This window comes from Diospyros lotus, chromosome 14 (assembly GCF_014633365.1).
Source record: "Diospyros lotus cultivar Yz01 chromosome 14, ASM1463336v1, whole genome shotgun sequence".
Taxonomy (NCBI): Eukaryota; Viridiplantae; Streptophyta; class Magnoliopsida; order Ericales; family Ebenaceae; genus Diospyros; species Diospyros lotus.
Genome location: NC_068351.1, coordinates 4,324,010 through 4,345,897, shown reverse-complemented (window position 1 = coordinate 4,345,897; position 21,888 = coordinate 4,324,010). Strand labels below are relative to the sequence as shown.

Here is a 21,888-nt window from a genome sequence, read left to right as displayed (position 1 = left end):
CACTTAATTTTAAATTGTAACCACTTACTCATTGAACTTTACTCATCGTTAATTATCCATCACTCATTATAACTCCGTTAAATATTAAAAACGGAAAATACTAACGGAATCTGATGTGGCTAACGGAATCTGACGTGGCAAAAGTAAATTTAACAAACACTCACTGAACTTTAAAATATAACTAATTACTCACTAAACTTTGCTCAACACTAACCATCCATCACCCCGTTACATCACTGTTTGATCTTGAAACATATTAAAAACTTTTTTATGCTTTTAAGATCACTTACTTTTCAAACCAAAACTCAAAAATTAAATTAATAATTAAACAAATTATAAATCAAAAGTAAACAAAAAATCTATTTAAATTTTTTTATCTCCATTACGAATAACGAAATTCACAAAAAAAAAAATCAATAATGAGACCAAGAGCCAAAAACTAATTACAAAAATCGTATTTGTAAGACAAGGATATCATATGCATTTTTTTGTATAGAAGAAATACGATTTTTGTAATTAGTTTTTGACTCTTGGTCTCATTATTGAATACTTTTTTTTGTGAATTTCGTTATTCGTAATGGAGGTAAAAAAATTTAAATAGATTTTTTTTTTTACTTTTGATTTCCATCAATAATTTTTTTAATTTAAATTATTATTTAGTTTTTAACTTTTGGTTTGAAAAGTAAGTGATCTTAAATGTATATAAAAAGTTTTTAATATGTTTCAAGATCAAACGGTGATGTAACGGGTGTTTTTCAAGATTAAATAGTGATGTAACGGGGTGATAGATGGTTAATGTTGAGCAAAATTCAGTGAGTAATTAGTTACATTTTTAAAGTTCAGTAAGTGTTTGTTAAATTTACTTTTGCTACGTTAGATTCCGTTAGTATTTTTCGTTTATAATATTTAACGGAGTTATAACAAGTGATGAATGGTTAACGATGAATAAAGTTGAGTGAGTAAATGGTTACAATTTAAAGTTGAGTGAGCAAATAATTACAACTTTAAAGTTCAGTGACTATTTATTAATTTTACCCCGCTCTTAACTGATCAAAAAACTTTTTCTTCTTGTTAACAAACATTTCGTTTTATATTTTTTAAATATTTTTTTCTAGTTATTTAATAAGGGACAAATTACATAAAAAAAAACTGAAATTTTATGTTTGTTTTATATTGGACTCAAATTTTTAATTTTATCAATACTAATATTCCACTTCAATTTTCTTTCAAAATGTTAGAGCTCTGTTAACTTTCTATTAAGAAAAATTGTTAAACACTAATCTGGTTGGAACAAGAATAATTTTTGCAACATTAGCATATATCTATAAAAAATATATATATTTAGCTCATAAAAGTAATTATGAATAGCGATAATCACTATAGACGACTACCACTTGTCAGATAAAAGAGTTGAAGTTAATACTCATCGACAACTATGGATTCTATACAATCTTTGTATATATTTAAAAAGATAGAGGGTCACTCTTGATAATTTTTGTTAGTATTCGAATTATCGAATGTATATAAAATTTTTTAGATTAGGGATGACGAAAGTAGTTTTCAACTCCCATCTCATTGACGATATCCAATTATAATAACCGGTCTAATATATTTATCTACATATATTGTGTATATATATATATATTCTATAATTGTTTTTATAAATTAAATATATTTTTATAAATGCTGACGTGGCAAAAGTTATTGAGGTGGGAGCCACATCAGCAAACCATGTTAGTGAGTTAACTGTGGTCTAAAATTGAACAGATTTAAAATTAAATATTAGTTTAAAAATTATATTCAAAATTGAAAAAAAAAAAAACGTAACCCCTTGAATTATTAATACCCTTCCATTCCATACATTTCCATTGCTATCCTATAAAGAAAAAAAAATATTTTTTTATTATTCTCCAAAAGAGAATGATATATTTTATATTTGATTTCATTTATTTTGACTATATTCAATTTTGGGTGTGGGGTTAGGCCCAAAATTATTTTCATATTTCAGTTGTATCTACGGGCTGTGATCGATTTATGGGTGTAAATCAGGATTGAAATTTAAAAATATATGTCTAATAGATAGAACCATTGAAGGGAAAAACCTGCTGTTGCCTTCCAAAATTCCGGAAAGTTTATCACTCTCGAGCACAAAATCAAAATTTATTTGAGTTCTAAATTACGAAGGAAGGGTGACTGTCTTGTCTTCTAATTAGACTGACCCATTTTACATGTGGATTTCTTTATTAACTGCAAGGCCAAAAATTCAAGAATTCCAGACAGTATAACTAACTGTCTTCAGCTCAGCAGCCTGGGCGTCTATCTAGTAAGGCTCCACTGGCGCTCGGAAGCTCGCTCCCGCATAAACTGCTTCTGAACCCAGCTCCTCCTCGATTCGCAAGAGCTGCGTATGTACAGTACAGCCAAGGAACATTATGCGGCTTTGAAGTTTTAACATCTCATTCTTAATGCATTGATAAAGTAATTTAGAACTAGTAGTTGGAAGTAAAGCCAGGACAGGTAAGTTAATTAGGTTGATGCAAATGTGGAGATCAGGATGTTTACCTGGTTATATTTGGCGAGACGCTCGGATCTGCATGGCGCTCCTGTCTTTATTTGGCCCTGGTTGATCGAATTCACGAATAATCGACATCAGGGATATATAGCTGTTGAGGGATGATATAAACTTAGACTAGACTTAATATGCTCACCGTTGCCAAACCGACAGAGAGGTCAGCGATGAAGGTATCCTCTGTTTCCCCGCTGCAGCCAAATAATGTGAACCATATTGGTGACTTGGAACTTTTATGCATCATGAAAATACAAACTCAATTGAACTTTTGACGTTCTTTTGAAGATATGATTTTGATACCTGCGGTGACTGGCCATTACACCCCAACCAGCAAGTTTGGACATCTTTACAGCTTCAATACTCTCCGTTACAGATCCAATTTGATTGACCTGTTCATAAAGCAAGAAATATGATTGCATGTGTACATACATACTGAAATGGTCTGGAGATCAACATTCCAGTGTTCCAGCAAATGGGGAATTCAGTGATACCTTCAGAAGAAGCGCGTTGCAAGTTTTCTCCTTGATTGCCTTCTCAACCCTCTGTAAGTATATGCAGCGGTCACTAAAAAATATACAGACATATATACATAATACATACAGAAGAGAGATGCCCCGGGGGCGGCGGGGGGGGGGGGGGGGGGGGGGGGGGGGGGGGGGGAGAATAACCTTGAAATTGCAAAGGCAATGTTTTATTCAGACAAAATGGTGCAAAAAAGCAATGTTGCTCTTTAGTGAATGAAAGGTCAAGGAATTGGAGTTGTGGAGACAATCTCTTTGCAAGGAGAAAAAACAAAAAAAAAAAACAAGAATAAGGCTTTATACAAAAACAACCGTCTCCCAACCCTTATAAAGCAGGGAGCCTTATGTACTGGGCAAGCCTTGGTAGCAATAGAAAGGTCATTTACTTGTGATTGGAAGGTCACAGGTTTGAGTTATGGAGCAGCTTCTTTGTTAAGAAAAAAAGTAAAAAGTAAAAGGAAAGATGTGTATAAATACAACTCTTCCCCACGCTCGCAAAGTTGAGAGCCTTGCACACTAAGAATGCCCTTTTTAGATAATATGATGGATACATAGACACACCATGGGAAGGCGCCCAACTAGTCCGAAAGAAAAAAAACAAACTATTTCTGCATCCATTCTTACCTTTGGATTGGTGACCAAGAGATCATCTCCCACAATCTGTACACTTGCACCAATTTCACTTGTAAGTAGGGAGTAATGTTCCCAGTCATCTTGGTCAAATGGATCTTCGATCGATACAATAGGGTATTCATTGACAAATGTCTTGTACAGATCTTTGAGCTGCTGCCCTGAAATCTTCTGTGAGCCATTATTGTTCTGCACAGCGAAAGGAAAAGAACCAACAAAAGGACATAAACTTATATTACATCTCAAGGAAGCTCTGCAGTGGTATAATAACAATTTATATCACTGAATCCTGTATTTTTATGTCAGCATGTATTAGAGTACTTAAGAATCTTAAACATTCTTGCTGTGCCAGGCAATATTGAATTTGTTATTGTTGAAAATGTTTCAGTGATTAAAAGAAAGTACCTAAATGCTGAAAAAGAATTTTAACTATAAATAAATTGACCATTTTCTAGAACTGCTGACTTGAGAACTCAAGTGAGAATCAGAAAAACGTGGTATGGATAGACTAATATTGTTTATGTTCGTAGAAGGGACCAAGGAATGAACCAGCAACAGCGAATGTTCCAGTTCAAGAGAAATTGCATCACCTGGACTTTCAGTCTGGGACATCTCTATTATGTGCCAAGAATTAATGGCCTGGTCTTCTATGAATGCGTATAGCATGAAAAATGCAACATAACTTCTGGAACCAACAACTTGTAGACGGTTTAATTTAAGTTATCACTATGAGTTTATGCAACCTGGGATTTTGAACAAGAATGAGCACACAGCCTCAGGAAACACTAGGCCCGCTCTGCATAGAAATTTAGAACAACCGCAAGATCCAAGTGGCACCAAGTCAGTGAATAATATATGAACTCTTTTCAATTCGCAGTCAATGTGACAGGAGGATCACCAATTTGATTTGTGGAAACAAAATCTTTGCAAAGTAAGGATAGGGTTACAAAGAAGACACTTCCCCGACCCTTGAAAAGTAGGAAGCCTCTCTCATAGGCGATGCACTTCTTTTAGTCAATGTGATATTCATTTTACTGACTATCGACCAATATGACACTGACTATAGACAAATATTATTAAAGCAAAATATTTAGTTTCAAAACACTTGCCTTGGTGGCATCTACCTGAAGTTAAAGAGAAAAATAACTCCAATTCTACATACAGATTCATACCTCCCCTATGTTTTTCTGAGTCTTCTTCCAAAACCAAATCTTTCTTTGAGTCACTGTTGTTCCTCCACCCCCCCCCCCCCCCCCCCCCCCCCTCCTTTTTCCTCTGTTCTAAAAGCTTTTTGCAAACTACTTTTTAGATGAAGCTATTGCAAGAGCTAATTTGGTGAGTTTTCTAAAAAGTTGCTTTATTAAATAAGGTAAAATGGTAGTAAATACGCTTTCCAAATCCCAGGTTCCCATGGCTCACTACTACATTTCATGTGTGCTTTTCTATGGGAGTGGTTTCAGGCTGAACTCTAGATATAAAAAGAGAAAGGGTTCACCGTTTGATTTCAAGCTCTGTTTCCAAATCTCAAATATCGCGAATGACCATAGCGACCACAAAAATATAACAGAAAACTCACCTCTTCCTTGAAGTTCAGATCATAGGTCTTATCTGATCCATAAAATTCAGATGCAGCAACATCCATACCAATAACAACCTAAGAAATCAGGAACCACTTAGTCTATAATCTCTAACACATGATAGGCATAAGAAATGAGATAGCAAGTGATCAAGACTGACTTTTCCTGTATAACCAGCTTTAGCTATTGCTGTTTTGAGCAATTCAAGGCCTTCCTTGTTCTCCTGAACTTGAAAAAAAATTAAACGCTTTTAACAATATATCAAGATGATTTATACAGATATATAGCTCCTATGAAGTCAAATTGCTATTATGAAACACTATTTGACCTGAATATTTGGAGCAAAGCCACCTTCATCACCAACATTTGTTGCATCTTGACCATATTTCTTTTTAATCACAGCCTGAAATTAGCAAATAGAGTAAGTAGCAATGGCGAAGTTTGCAGTCAAGGATTAACTCTAAGATGGAAGGTCAAATACAGAGAATAAGGATGATATGTCAGTCAATAATCATGTAATTTTGTAGAAAATGCAAGAGGACAAGAAAAGAATATTGTAAAGCACATATCCTTGCTGCAAAAGCCCATTGGTTGTAAGTGATTCATATAAACGTCTGAGGAACAGAATTTAGTTAGTGAAGTAAGAAGATCAAGTGCCAAAATTTCCTCAGACCCATGAAAGGTATTATCAAGGATTGATGCAATTACTACATTCCAAATAATGAGGTGACAGATGAACCGATGATAACGCTGTAGTTCATGCAGCATGCCAGAATGAATATCATATAATCTACCTTCAAATGGTGATACACTTCAACACCCATTTTCATTGCCTCTTTGAAAGTAGAGGCTCCAACTGGAAGAATCATGAACTCCTGTAAATGAAAGTTGATGGGAATTTCAGACTGGATAAATATTTTGGCAAAATAAAACAGCAATGCTATATCACAAGACATGCCTGCATAGCAAGTTTATTCCCTGCATGTGATCCACCATTGATAACATTGAAAGCAGGAACTGGCAAAACCAACTTTTTGTTTCCAGCAAGGTTGGCTATGTGCTGCAATCAGAAGATACAATTATATCAGATCTGTGGTTTTTGATGAACATTTACCTAGAGTCATGGCTGAAAAGTCACAACCCTAAATAAATGTCAAAGACAAAACCTCTGAGCCTAATTTGATATACGGGAATGTAAAAGTGGTGTATTAAGTTTATTATTCATTGATTGATTGTGAAAGGGTGGGAAATCTTGATAATGTCCTTCATTAAGATGTTGGGATAAGAGAAGCGGGGGAATCTGGAAGGCATTGCAAATGCAGCAAGATTTTGTGAAGGTGCCAATTACAAAACTAAACAGAGAAACAGGTCCTGGAAGAGTGATCTATACTATACCTTGTAAAGGGGAATATTCTGGACGCTAGCTCCAGCTTTACAAACAGCAAGAGACACAGCCAGTATAGCATTTGCTCCAAGCTGAAAAACAGAAATTGATTCAACGTGTAAATGATGTTCAAGAAGCCTGTAAAACTGTAGTGTAGACAAGCAATCTGGCAAATACCTTCTGCTTGCACCAACCCCACTCGTTTACAGTTCCATCAAGTTGTTGAACCATGAAGTTATCAATAGCAGCCTGTTCCCTCGGGTCCTGTAAAAGCATTAACAAACTTTCACTTAATGCAAAGGAGGCAATCCAGGTATTTGACTGCTATACATAAGTTACTTCTTGATCATTTCTCAAATAACTCGATTGATCATCCTAATCTTTGAAAACGCACAAGTTTATTTATCAATTTTTTTAACAAAATTGCTTTGATCTGGTATAGAATGTCAGAGCCACTGCCAACTTCATTTATACTAGGAGGAACAAAGTGTGTTAAACAAACCTTTCCAACGAGAGCAGGCCCAATAATTGTATTCACATTTTCGACAGCCTATATGCAGAGGAGAGTTGAACAAAATCAGTAGAGGGTGAATGAATTGGGGGATATGAACATGAACTGAAAGTAGTAACTACCTTTGATACACCTTTCCCAAGGTAATCTGACCCTCCATCTCTCAATTCAAGGGCTTCATAGATTCCTGAAATGAACCAAAAATTACACATGAGATAAGCATGCGATGTTTGCGTAAAATTCCAACAATTTTGTGCTTAAGCATTATGAAAGCAATGGAAGCTACTAATTTAAACCCGTGAGAGATTTTAAGTTAGAAATTCGTAGAGAAATCAACTAATAAGCTATAATCTATATTTCATCAGAAGACAAAAGACAACATGGATCCGTTTAATTCTCTTTCCTTTTGTTTTAAAAAGGAAGATAAAAGGTCTATTAAAAAGGATAGTTTCAGGGGTAACCCATGTACCCAGGTTGATGAAAGCATTCAGGGAGTCGGTAGAGAAAAAACATAGTGATCAATTGACATAAGAGGAAGTCAAGTCGCCAGACCACCCCGCAAAAATTAATTTACTCACGACAAAAAACGAGGCTGTATTTATACAGCATTATCAAATTACGAACTGGTTACAATTTAACACCATGTAGTAGACAACAATGGACACAGGATTCATGCAGAACAGTAAAAGAAGTAGCACTGGTTTCTACCCCATGAATACATTGAATAAGCATCCCATAAATCCAGACAATCATCCACCATCATTTAGATGTTAAGAAAATCATTTAAAATGACATGGTATGGAAACTGACTTACTATTAAGCCGACTGAAGCAAATAAGGACATAGAATATGGTATCTTACAAGAACATAGAATATATAGATAGATAGATAGATAGATTTGGATTGCACTCGTAACAGATCTTACCTGTGGATGCCCCGCTAGGAACAGCAGCTCTGGCTTTAGTACCATCTGTTAAAACTACATCCGCCTACATGGAGCATAATCAACATAAATCAATAGATCACCAAGACATAACAAAGCAACGAGCAATTTTGTTGAATCTGCTGTCAACTTCACCACGCCAAAAGCATATTGTATCCCCCATTAATAGTCATGCCCGAAGTTATGATAATTACACTTGCATCACACGTTTTCTTTTCATTTTCAAAATCAACAAAAAAATTAAGTTTATTTCAATCCATCCTGTTTGTTTTCCTTCGTTCTCATTTCCGCCATGTATCTAACAAAGAGTAAACTCAGGAAGCCAATGTAACATTGGATCATGCGAAGTCCTAACCACACGTTTACTGTATGAGCGATGAAATCAAGTTGACGTTCGTAAGATGACTCATGCTCACGTCAATTCAATCGCCGATTCGGCTCAATGAACTAAAACAATGTAACAGAGAACGAAACTAAACCTCCACGGTCGGATTGCCGCGGCTGTCGAAGATCTGGCGTGCCTTGACGGTCTGGATGGTGGCCATTGGGGATTGTGTTTGAATCTTCTTCAAAAGAGAATCAGAGATTAGCAAAAAGAACTGCGATTAGGAGGGGATTAGCTTGGGAGCGTATTTGAACTTGGGTTGGTTAATAATAGCCGTCCGATCTGGGTTGGGTTAGGTCTTAATCAGAAAAAAAAAAAACTATTTTATAGAACCGTGGATCCCGTGTAATTTAATACTTCTATCATAATTATTTTCAGCATTGAGTTGATTTTCAGTATTTTATTAAATAATTATAATTGAAACTCCATTAAACTTACCTCACCTGAATTTACTCACTTAAATCACAAATAAACCTTAATTGCTGGGGTTTTTAAAAATTATCAATTATTCTTTCTTATAAAAATTATTAATAATGGTATTTATAAAAAATGGATCAAATTAGTTGAACAAATTGAATTAGGAACATGTTTGACATCAATCCGGTTCATCTAAAAAATTACAGGGTGCGTTTGATTGTGATAGAAAAGTGGGGCGGAATTCCAATAAAATTGGAATTCCAATTCTCACCCCCTAGAAATTATAATTCCTTAATTTCAAGAAAAATTTTTATTTTTTGAACTAAGATGGAATTCAAATTTCATGAAAAAAAAAACTGTTTGATGAAATTTTTTAAAATTTTGATAAAAAAATATTTTTACCTTCATTTTTCACCCCTATCAAACGTATTCTTATAAAAAATTAGTCGATTTGTTCATGTGAAATTGCAGTTGGACTGGTGTATTAGATTAATTAAATCAATTAAGTTTTTTTTTAATTTTATTTTTCTATAATTTTTAAATATAAAAAATATAATAATAATTTGAGATATTTAAAAGAAGTTACCATCTACTATTTGAATACTATCTATCCTTTGATAATATATAGTAATTTTTTTATTTATAATTCAAATATTTAATTTGATTTTACTTTCATCATAAATACGGTTAAGATTTTTGTAAAATTATTTAACTATAAGATAATTAATATCACTTAAAATATTTTTAAATTAATTAAATTTTATGTCATAAAATTTATTTTTAAAATTTTAATATAATAATTTTTAACAATCTACATTTATTTTATTTTATAAAAATAAATATCAATTTCACCGCAATTTAACCCCAATATTTTTTTCCCTAGTCAATACATCTCTTATATATTATCCTAAGACTAAATATATATTTATACATGAATGACATGTTGCTCGGGTCGAGCTAGTAAGAGGGGGGAGATGAGTATATGGGTCTTACACCCTTCATCTCTCTCAATTTACTCGCGTCGGACAGATTTTATATATATTGTAAATATTATTTAGTCTTTTATTTTATCTAAGACTAAATAATATATATTTCGAGTGTTGATATATTACCCATGTCTATTGCGCGACGCAAGTTACCAAGGGGGTGGGATCGTGCCCACCTTCGCTGGCATCAAGCAACATAATAATTCTCTTTATGTTCCATCTAAACATATAAATACATATACATCTATTATTTGATTATTAGTACAATTTTCATAATATTAATTAAAGAGTAATGTTATTCAACCACCCTCAATGTCACCCCATGAGATATCATGATATCTCGCGTTTTATTAACTCTAAAATATCACAATATGAAGAGCAACTTAAAAGTCAATTATTTCAAATTTCTACCCCTTATCTCTCATTCTTGCCCGTGCTAAAACTCTTTTCTCCCTTTCAACTGTCACTCTTTCCCTTTCTGGCCATCTCTCTCTTCCTTCTAACAGCCCTTGGGTTGGTCCCGTGCTGAAACTCTGCCCTTCAGACCATCTCTCTCTCTTTCTCTCATTTTCGATAGCCCTTGGGTCGGTCACGCACATGCATTATCCATCGGTGTCTTTTTCGCCTCCAATGGTCGTCTCTCTATTTCTCTCCTCATCCGATCATGTGTGTGTTTCTCTCTCTCATTTCCAATAGTCTCTCTCTCACTCGTGCAACTGATCGTCCTCTATTGCAGCAGCTACCTCGTGTCCTCTATTATTCAAAAAGTAACCCATGCGACCAAGCCTCCCCCATTGCAACTTTCATTCTCTCTTAAGAACTCTGTAAAACACTGATTTTGTAAAATTCATATTTTCACCGTGAAAGTGGCCCCAATCTATAAAGAGGTAAATCTTTTAATTTTATTAGCAATGATTTTCAATATACATCCACGATATATATGTATATACACACGACTTGGGTTTGACCGAAGGTTTAAATTGAGATTTATGGAAATTCGATTGTTGGGTATTGCTGATTTTTGGGTATATGGGTCAATGGGGATAAGGGTATTAGGTGGTTGCCTCTGATCACCATAAACTACCGGCCACGGTGGCTGATGACGACTAACAATCCATTTACAATTCAGGTTTAGTCGAAAGTTTAAACTTAGATCTTTGGAGATTCCGTCGTTGGATTTTGCTGGTTTTCGGTACGTGGATCGATAGGGATAAGGGTGTCAGGTGGTTGCCTCGGATTGCTGGTAACCATTGGTCACGGTGGACGGTGGCGACTTGTAATATCCTGAAATTTTGGAGACGAAAATAATTATTAAATTTCTGTATTTGATGATTTAAAGTAATCAAATAGTGGTAAAAATAATACTGCTAATAATAAAAAATTTGTAAATTATGTTAACTTAATTTGAATTAATTAATTAGTACATATTGATAATAATAATGAGTTAAGAAATTAACTTAAATTAATTAATTGATAAGTTAATTTGTGGCTGTGGTGCGCGTGAATGGCTTGGAGGCCAAGATTGCCACAGTGACCTTCTCCAAAAAAATCTAAACTCAGAGAGAATGAGAGTCGCGAGAGAGCAGGGGGGAGTCGAGTGAGGGAGGGAGATGGAGAGATCGGGTGAGGGAGAGAGCTCAGCTGCGAGAGAGATAGAACGAGGGAGAGAAAGAGGTGGCTGCCATGGGAGCTGGCCGAGAGCTCGGCCATGGCAGCCGAGCAAGCAACCAGAAGCGGCAGCGATGCAGGGCGGAGCAGCAGCGTCGATAGGCGTCCTACGAGCCAGTGGGTGACCGCAGCAAGGCAGCCAGGGGCTTGGCCGATCGGCCATGGGCGATGCGAAGAAGCAGCGGCGGCGACGGCCCAAAGCGTTGGTGGTGCGATGATCAGCGGCGGCGGTGGCCGCTGGTTCGGGCGAGGAAGAAGGTGCAGGGGAGGCAGCGCGGGGAAGAAGAAGAAGAAGAAGAAGAGAAAGGAAGAAGAGAAGTAGCGTGCAGGAGCAGGGGTGCGGGAAGGAGGAGAAGAAGAAGAAGAAGAAGATGAGGAAGAAGAAAAGGAGAAGAAAAAAAGAAGAAATGGAAGAAAAGGAAAATAAGGAAAAATAATAAGATTTTGGGATTTTTCGGCATATGAAGTGATCAGGTACGTGAGTAAAAATTAATAGGAGCATGTTAGGTTTAAATTATAAATTTTATGTGATTAAAATTAATTAATTTGGGTCCCGGTTGTGTTATTTGCTAGGAAATGATTTAATTTGCCTCGGGAGCTTGAGAGAGGTCGGAATCAACTGGTTTCAGGCAAGTTCTCAACCCCCATCTCCTGATCATTAATTCCCGTGAGAAACCCTGTGATTTCTCGTATTTTATACCCTCCCTTCGTCTGTTTCGATTGGTTTATTAATTATGAAAATTTGAGTCGTCTGATTTAAATTTAATTTATTAAGCTGGCTTTATTAGCGTGATTTAATTTAAAATAAATATGAGACTCGTTGAGATTTTAATTGTGGTGCATCTACGTGGGATTTTAGATAGATAAATTATTTATGTTACACGCTAGATTTATTTAATTAAAGCTGCGATTTTATTTATTGCCAGCGAACGTTTTACTTCGTAGCGGGAGCGCAAGAAGGGTAAAAAACGGCCGTGTAAAGGCAAGCTCTTAACCCTCTCTTCTTGATCTTTAATTCTCGTGAAACACCCCATGATTTCCTGTACTTTATTCTCTCCTTTACTCTAATTCGGCTCCTAACCTTATTTTTTATTCTTATTCATTTGTTTTAATTTAAATTAAATCCGAGGCTTCTAGAATTTTATTTGTTGTGAGCTTATGGGGGTTTGTACCGCCCCCACTCCCTTTGGGAATGATGCCGAACCAGCCTGGGAATTAGGTTCCTAGACGGACGGATTTATTTATGATTTTATCGGGTTTATTTACAGTTTTTCTCGGATTTATTTATGATTTGGTTAGAGCTATTGAGCAGTGGGGCAGGGGTCAACCGTTTGGTGACGTTGGGGTAGACTACAGTACGGCCCTGAAGAGGACCGTTGGGCGGACACTCCTAGTCACTGACCGTTGACCGGTGCCAGGCACTGCTGACTAGCTCTGCCGATATGTGAATTACTGCATGATTAGATACATCGTATTACTGTTCATGATTTGATATGCACATGGGTACGGGATGCATGTTGGGATATTCATTTATTGAGTATGCTTGGACACGGACATTCTAGCTTGATTAGGTTGCATCCAGTGCGGCATATGCATGGCGTGTGGTTTACTATGTGGGCGGAGCATGGCCTGATGCCTGGATGTATGGGCGCCTTGTATCACGTTGATGCTCACTACGCCATTGCATTTCTACGTGCATTGCATGGATACTGGTAATATTTAGTTCTCGGACGGGAGTACCGTTCCGAGAGAGCTTATGGCTCAGTTGTCGGGAGTACCGACTGATACAGGTGACGGGAGTACCGGCCTGGGACAGCGCGTGCAGGTTTGTTGCAGATATTTGTTGCCTTTCAGGGCAGCGACAGGTTGGTATGGGACTTGGGTGCCAAGTGTTTTATGTGGGCCCCAAGGACCGGTATGTGCTTTTATTTTATTATGCTATTGAGCTGTTGTGTTGTAGCATCTCATGGCTTGTGTGTACCTGGGGGTTTATTCTGGGGTGAGATTTCTGATTTTGTGTAGCCTTCAGCCTTTTCTTCCTTATGCTTGCTGAGTCTCTCGACTCACCTTGCTTTCTATCATTCCAGGTAGTGACGGCGTGGGCCATAGCAAGGGAGTCAGCTTTAACGGCAGAGTCGGTGTGGTGTACAGGCAGTCTCGTCAATCCCTATCCACTCTAATGTCTAAGTAGAATTTACTCTATTATTTCGTACTGTGCCAGGTGTTTTCTCGAGTCTTGTGTATGTCGGCACAGAAGTTTGTGTTTATTTATTTATCTTGTGACCGCTGTGTTAGCGGGGTACCCGTAGTGCATGCATGTGTTTTTCTTCGCTTCTATTGCTCTCATCTTTGAGTATGCATGCCGGGGTGGTTTTTATCTCGTGTTTCATTATTTTTCTCCTCCCGTAGGCACTCCCGTTCGGGTAGTCCGGGTGGTTGGGGATATTCGGGCAGGGGTGCTTACACGACTGGCAGTACATTTACTATTTGGGTTTGGTTGAATGTTTAAACTTAGATCTATAGAGATTCAACCGTTGGATTTTGCTGATTTTTAGGTATGTTGGTCAATGGGGATAAAGGTGTCAAGTGATTGCCTCTAATAGTTGGAAACCACCAGCCACGATGGCCAGTGGCGACTAGCAGTGCGTTTACGTGGGTGTTGAATTTGGCTGAAAGTTTAAGCTTAGGTCTAGGAAGATTTAACCGTTGGATCTTACTGGTTTTGGGGTATGTTAGTTGATGGGGATAAGGGGGTTGGGTAGTTGCCTCTGATCGCCAGAAACCATCGGGCATGGTGGCCGTTGACGATTGGCGGAGAGTTTTTAAGTTATGGTCGAGAATTAAAAATTAAATCTATGAAAATCCAACCATTAAATCTAGTCTACTTTTGTCTATGTTAACCTCCTTGACTTAGTGGTTCTAACGGTAGACTCTGATCGAGATAATCTTCAACTGGTGATGGTCATTTGCAGTCGCTAGTGGCGACAATTGTGGTTAGTTTGGGTTAGTTTTGTGTGTAGATACATATTTATATATTTCCTTTTCTTGTGCTTTAGTATTTTTGTTTGTTTATGTTGTTTTTTTTATGGTGATAACAGAATGATTTCATTGTTAAAATGAAAATTAAAAAATATGATTTGTTTTGATTTTTAAAATGACATGATTTGTTTTTTTTTTTTTATGTTATGTGTGCATTTAGATATTGAAAAGGGAGTTTGGGGTCTCATTCGCGAATCAGGCAAATAATCAAGCCTATGTGACAAGGCAGGCGAACAAAATTCACTCGCTAGCGAATGCCGCAGGGAAAGGGGTAAAGACAATGTTGAGGGAGACAGATTGCAAGATAGTGTTGAGAGAGACGTGCTTTGTTTATTATATTTTTGTATTAATTTTTATGTTATGTTTTAATTTATTCAAAAATAAAAAATATAATGTATCATTTAATAATTTTAGTTTGTTCAATTTTATTTATTTATTTTATATATTGTTGACACACATTTTTGTAACACTTCGCATCAAGTGATAGGAAAGTCTGGGACAATTTATCTTAATGGGCCTACGTGAACTTCCCATAGGGATCACCCATTATTGGGCTACCCCAAATCAAGCACGCTTAACCCTGGAGTTCTTTGTTTACATTTAACCCAAAATGTATCTAGCTGGTATTATTTCATTTCTTACTTATCTTCAATGTATATTATCATTTTCTGAACTCTTAGGGTATTACACACATCGTGTCATCATTAGTGGGTCCAGAGCTGCAAGTCAACTTTTGGCTCTCGCCCTTCAACGCCCAAGAGCCCCACCGCACTTATAAGCCCCTTAATGGTCGCCATCTGAGTGATTGATGTGGGACAAACCCGGTGCATCCACACCATATATATTAAAAAAAAAATTAAACATAATTTTACTTGTAACAAGTATTATCTTTTTATTCTTAATAAGTATTAACATGATTTTTAAGTTGTTATTAATTAATTTTAATGAATTAAAGAACATTGACATTATTAACAAAGAGGTGAGAATGAATAATGAATTAAAGATTGTTTATGTGAAAATTATTTAAAATAACACCTTATTATTTTAGATTTGAATATGAAATAATAAAAAAATTTGTATTATATGTTTTATGAATTAAAAATACTAAATATATATTATTTTTTAAACTTAAAATATTTATAATAAAAAGGAATCAATAAAGTCACATTGAGTTATTAAAAAAATTATATTAAAAATTGAAGATTGGATTTTTGAACCCCGATCATAAGCATAAGAAATTAAAAAGACAGAAGTGAAAACTCTTAAAAATTGATTTAGAGTATGGATGTTGTAATCTTAATCTCACAATTATTGGAATTCACCCGCTGCAATATTTGATACTTCGTTTATTCTAAACTTTCATTTAAACTAATATGAAAGAAACAAACAATGAATACAATAAGTATTTTTACTTAAAATTATATGAATGCATTTAAATTCGTATATTGAGTGAGTTTGATTTGGATTGTTGAAATGAAAATTAAAGAATATGATTTGTTTTGAGTTGCAAAAGAACATGATTTGATTCTTTATTATATTGTGTGTGCATCCAAATATAATTAACTTTATTTGATTAATTAGGCTAGATTGAAATTAAAAATTTTTCATTTTAAAGACTAAAGACGAAATTAATTTATTATAAAAAAAATTGACATAGTTCAAATTGAGTTAATAAATTTTTTTTATCTTATTTAATATAAATTTAAAATATATATTCACATTAATAAATACCTAAATTCAAATAAAATTACCAATAACTTTTACCATTCAATTCTTAATTAAACCCAATAATTTAGGTCCACAAAACAAATATAAATCAATTCAATTTCTTCACATTCAAATTTCAACCAATTATTTCATTTTAACCTTCACAATTTTCAAAATATCACCCATCCAATCAACCTTTACAATACAAATCCATAATTAAATATCACATTTAATATCAACATCCATAAAACATGAATTCCATTCACCAAATCATCAACATCAACATCTATACAATATAAACTAAAATAATTACAAAGTAATATTTAAATTGATTTGCGTCTCAACAGTGTCTACAACCCTTTCCCCACTACATTCGCCTGAGATTGAATTCCATTCACGAGCCCCATCATATCGGCCTTATTCTCGCTCTTCTTCGCAAAGGAGACCTCAAACTCCTTTTCAACATCTAGATACACACAGAATATAATAAAAAAACAAATCATGTTCTTTTGTAACCTAAAATAAATCATGTTTTTTAATTTTCATTTCTACAACTAAATCATTATCATCGTCACCATAAAAAAAAAAAACATATGCAAATAAGAAAAACTAAAGCAGAAGAGGAATATGTATGTACGTACGTACACGTACATACGTTCAAAAACATCTTAACTAGTCACAATTGTCACCATCAGTGGTCGCCAACGACAACTATTACCAGTCGAAGACTCCCATGATCAAAGTCTATAATTAGAAACACCAAGTTTTAGCATATACAAAAATGAGTCAGAATTAACAGTTGAATTTTCGTAGATTTGATTTTTAATTTTTGATCACAACTAAAAAATGCATTACTAGTCGTTACTGACCATTGTGGTCGGTGATTTCACGTGATTAAAGGCAATCACCCGACACTCAAGGGTCCATCGACCAACATACTAAAAAATCAACAAGATTCAACAGCCATTTTTTCTTAGATTTAAGTTTAAATGTTCGATCAAACTCAACACTCGCTTATATACACATTGCCAGTCGCCATCGGCCACTATGGCTAGTGATTTTTGGCGATTAAAGTCAACCACCCGACACGTCCATTGACTAACATATCCAAAAATTAATAAGATCCAACGGCCAAATCTTCTTAGATATAAGTTTAAATCTTCGACCAAATCCAACACTCGCTTATGTACGTATTGTCAGTCGTCATCGACCATCGTGGTCGGTAATCAGAGGTAATCACCTGATACTCAAAAATTCATCGACCAAAATATCAAAAAATTAACAAGATTGAAGGACCGAATCAGATCTAAATTTAAAGTTTTTGCCAAACTTAAATAGTGCGTATGTACACATATATCATGGCTCTATAGTGAAAATAATTGCAGATATGTTTAAAAGACTTAATAAAGACGTGCAACAGACCGGAGAGGGGGAGAAAAGGCTGAAACTACTACAATGAAGATGACACAGAAGTTGTTGCAATGAATAGGCTCGGTCACATAGGCGGAAGACGACGAGCTTGATGGCCGAAAGGGGAAGAAGGGAAGCGCGCGTGCGCGAGAGAGAGAGAGAGAGAGAGAGGGGGGGGGGCCCGAACGAAAGGAAAGGTCACGCTAAAGAGAGCAGGAGGAAGAAGATAGTGAGAGAGAGAGAAAGGACAACGTGGGCTTTTGACCTCGAATTGAGGGTATCTTAATAATTGCCTCAATAGATAAATTTATAATTTACTCGAGAGTAACACGTGGCCAAATATCATTACTCTTAAAAAGATTGTTTATGATTTTTGATTAGACAAATTAAGCTTTCCGTTAACTCTAGAAAGGTCAATACCGGGGTGAGGGTGATGGAGTCCTGAATTCCGGGAGAGCATCTACTTCTATGCGACAGCGCCTGTTATAGAAACCTGACGAGCTGCTCATCAATAGAAGCGGAGGGACAAGATCCCAAACCGTACCGATCAAACAGGAAATGGACGGTTCAGATGATGAAAATTCATTTGCAACCATGAGCGATAAGGCACCAGATTATTCCTCCTCACGTGACCGTCCTGCCCCCTGTCCCTCCAATTTTCCATCTCCCGTTCCCCTTCTTCGCCTCCTCCGCCCAATTCTGCAATCCCATCCAAATCTTAATCTCTCTCTCCCTCTCTCTCTCTCTGAAATGGCAGCCACAGTCGCTCAGACCATGTCGAGGCTTCTCTCATCGCCCAAACCCATCTCTGTTTCCAGCACCGCGTCTCTGCTCTCCCCCAGAACCCTCTCTTCAACCCTCCTTTCCACCCGTCTCCGCTCCCTGCAGCTTCGGCAGCATCGCACTACATCCCATAGATTCTCCACAGCCTCCGCCCCTCCCTCAATCTCCGCCGCCATCAAGGTTGGCGACAAGCTCCCGGACGCCACCCTCTCCTACTTCGATGCCGCCGACGAGCTCCAGACCGTCACCGTCTCCGACCTCACCGCCGGCAAGAAAGCAATCTTCTTCGCCGTCCCGGGGGCCTTCACCCCGACCTGCTCTCAGAAACACCTCCCCGGATTCGTGGAGAAGGCGGCGGAGCTCAAGGCCAAGGGCGTGGACACCATCACCTGCGTCTCCGTCAACGATGCCTTCGTCATGAAGGCCTGGAAGAAGGACCTGAATGTCGGCGACCAAGTGTTGCTTCTCAGCGATGGAAATGGAATTTTCACGAAGGCAATTGGGTGTGAGCTCGATTTGAGCGACAAACCGGTTGGGCTCGGGGTTCGGTCGAGGAGGTACGCCATGTTGGTGGACGATGGCGTCGTGAAGGTCTTGAATTTGGAGGAAGGCGGTGCTTTCACATTCAGCGGCGCCGAGGATATGCTCAAGGCGCTCTAAGCACGTGTCGGTAATTTTCTATATTAAGGTTGAGCGATTAGAGTCACAGTTTTGGAGTCGAGCGATTTGTGTTTGATGAATTGTCCCAGTGTCGTGAATTGGCGTTTATGATGTCATCTATAGACTTTTCATGGTGAATGTCCTCAACTTGGAACTCTTTTTGATATTTTGGTGGCGAGACACTTTTTTTTTTCGGTTTCTTGTCTTGCCTTGTGTATGGATTTCTACTTAAAACCAGGTAAATCTGAATCCTAAAAGAGATTTGAGGCAACCCTTTGGATTTGTGTTAGTTTGCTTTTAGGTTGAAACTCAAAAAATTGGGCTTTTTTTTGGGTTGCATTAACCACCCAGTGTCATCCGTTGGTTGAGAGTACCCATATACATTAGATTATGGTGATGACGTGATTTGCCCTTGTACCATTGAGTCGCTAGATAGTATGCAGGGACAATCAACTAAAGGTAAAAATATAGACCTTTTCTCATGAGCTACCACCACAGATTTTTTTTTTTTTTTGTGAGTACTTGCCTGTAGAAAAGGTGATCTGAGAGTACAGTTGTTTCGAGTTCTGGGTAATGGAGAGCGAGAGCAGGAGATTTGGAATTGGGCTGTGGCATTTGTGGAGAAAATGAGTATAATTTGTTATATTAATTGTCTGTGTCATGAAACACTTTGTGCACTGCCCATTATATGTTTGTTTTTATTCCCTCGAATAAAGCTTTAAGTCTAAATTTCAAGTTACACACGTGGAGCATGAACACCCAAATTCTTGCTTCACACATTAAGTTACATTTAGTGGAGCCAAGTCTATGGTGTTCTTTGTGGGACTGATAACACCTGATATTAAATTTCAGTTGTAGTTTTATCAACACATTAACTTGTAGAGTACGTATAAACTCATGAAGGATAATAAATAACCGGACTTATAAAAAGAAAGATTGCTCATTTAAACTCTGAAACACAACTCGTAAGTTGTATGCTTACGTGGCATGACCATCATTTGGTTTATGAACCGTATAATGTGTTGATTAATTGAACTGAGTGTTAAAGTCGGAAGATTTTCTGATGTTTCTTTTTGTGTTTGGCTACTGGGAATGTAAGATGAAGAGGGAGGGGAGGAAATAGGAAAAAGTTGACGTCAAACGACACACAGAGAGTGGAGATGCAGAGTACCTCTACCATCTGAGCTACATCCCCAATTCAACAGTTAATTGAACGTTTATTTATTCTGTAAATTAGTACAAAAACAGGCCCATCTAGTACAAGATTTACGAGAACTATCTAACATTCAAATTCATTACACCTTTAATCGAAGCTCAATTAACTGTTTCTGTTCCTATCAGAATTAATCAGACCTTCAATTAGGGGGTCGATCTCAATCCTTGCCACTCCTTCCCTGGCTTCTGCCGCCTTAGCCACCTCAACCTCCCCAACCACCACTCCGTCAATCTCCTCCTCCTCCGCCGCTGCCACCACGTAGTTAGGATCCCCCTCGTCTATGGCCGGCGGTGCCGGGTTCAGCTCGCCCTCCGCAGGGCCCTCCCAGGTGTACTTCCCGCCGTGCCCCCCCTTCGGTGGCGGCTTCCCAAACGGCAGCCCGTCGGCCGGATGGCGCTCCATCCGCTGGACGCCCTTGTCAACGAGCTTCCTCTCCACGTACTTGAGGGTGTCGACGCTGCGGGTGTTGAGCTCCACCTTCTCCACCCTCTTGTGGCCTTCTTCGTCTCGGTGAGCCGCCCGGATCGTCACCTTGTGATCCTTCTTCTCGTCCGCTGGCTTCATTTTCATCCGATTCTTTAACTTCAACCAGTGAGTAACTAGCTGCTGCTGCGTGCTCTTAATTTCTTCTGTGGCTTTCGACAACCTGTCCTTGCGTAACTGGGTGGAGCGTGAGTGTGTGTTTATAATCAAGGGTTTGAATGGAGGATTTCGAGATAATGGAAGGTGCTGGAGAGATGGAAAGATGGCAGGGAGGAGAGGGGCCAGAAGGTTCTGGTACTCGGCGGCGATACCCAGCTTGACAAGTGTATTCTTTTGGTACCTGCTAGAAGCGTCGGAAAGTACTTAGTGTGCTGGACAGATCTGGATGAGACAGTTGAAGAGGCGCTTAAACCCTCAGTGAAAACGGCTAAAACCCCACTTTGAACCGCCATGTTAGAATATGTGGAGGGAAGAGCTTTGTTCTTCACTATTGAAGGAAAGGCCAACGGCCCAAACTAAAGAGAAGCATGGGCCAGTGGAAAAGAGAATGTAAACAAACTTTTCAATAGAAAGAAATGAACTAAAAGAAAGCATCTGCCTATGCCTAAGGGCAGAAACTAAGAGAAAGAACTAAAAATGCCTAATTTTTTCAGCACTATACCAATTATTATACTGAATTTTTTAACATAAAAATATTGATTTTTTTCTAGTTTTGGTTAAATTATTTCCTTAACCATAAATTTAAATTTAGTTGTAATTTGGGTTTTGTTCTTATATTTACATTTATTATTATAATATTTGAAAGTTGAAGTCATATCATCATTGCTTGTATATATATATTTTTTATAAGCACAAATAGGTTCCATCCATGAGTACAATAAATTAAGCAGTAAAATAAATACATGAAAGAACAATAGTTACAAAGTAAAGGAACCAAACAAGTTAACTGTTGTTTGGACACAAAAATGAATTTATTTATTAAAAATATTGTTATCAATG

General features: G+C 37.1%; 3 protein-coding genes across 3 annotated transcripts; 1 reads left to right on the top strand and 2 right to left on the bottom strand.

The window, feature by feature from the left end:
• Positions 1–2,131: 2,131 nt before the first annotated feature.
• LOC127789738 (enolase 2) lies at positions 2,132–8,778 on the bottom strand. The gene is made up of 17 exons (XM_052318690.1): positions 8,615–8,778; positions 8,118–8,181; positions 7,315–7,379; positions 7,184–7,231; positions 6,859–6,945; positions 6,693–6,773; positions 6,256–6,357; positions 6,092–6,172; positions 5,626–5,700; positions 5,458–5,520; positions 5,297–5,374; positions 3,715–3,909; positions 3,061–3,111; positions 2,870–2,958; positions 2,709–2,760; positions 2,563–2,619; positions 2,132–2,401 (listed from the first exon to the last, which is right to left on the bottom strand). The coding sequence occupies exons 1-17, from the start codon at positions 8,678–8,680 to the stop codon at positions 2,321–2,323; spliced, it is 1,335 nt and encodes a 444-aa protein (XP_052174650.1). The 5' UTR covers positions 8,681–8,778; the 3' UTR covers positions 2,132–2,320.
• Positions 8,779–18,290: 9,512 nt separating this feature from the next.
• LOC127791172 (peroxiredoxin-2E-2, chloroplastic) lies at positions 18,291–19,383 on the top strand. Its single transcript, XM_052321009.1, has one exon. The coding sequence runs from the start codon at positions 18,306–18,308 to the stop codon at positions 19,188–19,190; it is 885 nt and encodes a 294-aa protein (XP_052176969.1). The 5' UTR covers positions 18,291–18,305; the 3' UTR covers positions 19,191–19,383.
• Positions 19,384–20,387: 1,004 nt separating this feature from the next.
• Positions 20,388–21,271, bottom strand: LOC127791173 (uncharacterized). The gene has a single exon (XM_052321010.1). The coding sequence runs from the start codon at positions 20,974–20,976 to the stop codon at positions 20,509–20,511; it is 468 nt and encodes a 155-aa protein (XP_052176970.1). The 5' UTR covers positions 20,977–21,271; the 3' UTR covers positions 20,388–20,508.
• Between the last annotated feature and the right edge of the window lie 617 nt (positions 21,272–21,888).

What these genes read in the sequence shown, in the direction of transcription:
- LOC127789738 (XM_052318690.1), bottom strand. Translation starts at nt 8,680, where the DNA reads ATGGCCACCATCCAGACCGTCAAGGCACGCCAGATCTTCGACAGCCGC. An exon ending in TCTCTGTCGGTTTGGCAACG is followed by an intron (nt 2,620 to 2,708) that starts GTGAGCATATTA and finishes TCGATCAACCAG; the next exon opens with GGCCAAATAAAGACAGGAGC. An exon ending in GTCTCGCCAAATATAACCAG is followed by an intron (nt 2,402 to 2,562) that starts GTAAACATCCTG and finishes GTACATACGCAG; the next exon opens with CTCTTGCGAATCGAGGAGGA.
- LOC127791173 (XM_052321010.1), bottom strand. Translation starts at nt 20,976, where the DNA reads ATGAAAATGAAGCCAGCGGACGAGAAGAAGGATCACAAGGTGACGATC.
- LOC127791172 (XM_052321009.1), top strand. Translation starts at nt 18,306, where the DNA reads ATGGACGGTTCAGATGATGAAAATTCATTTGCAACCATGAGCGATAAG.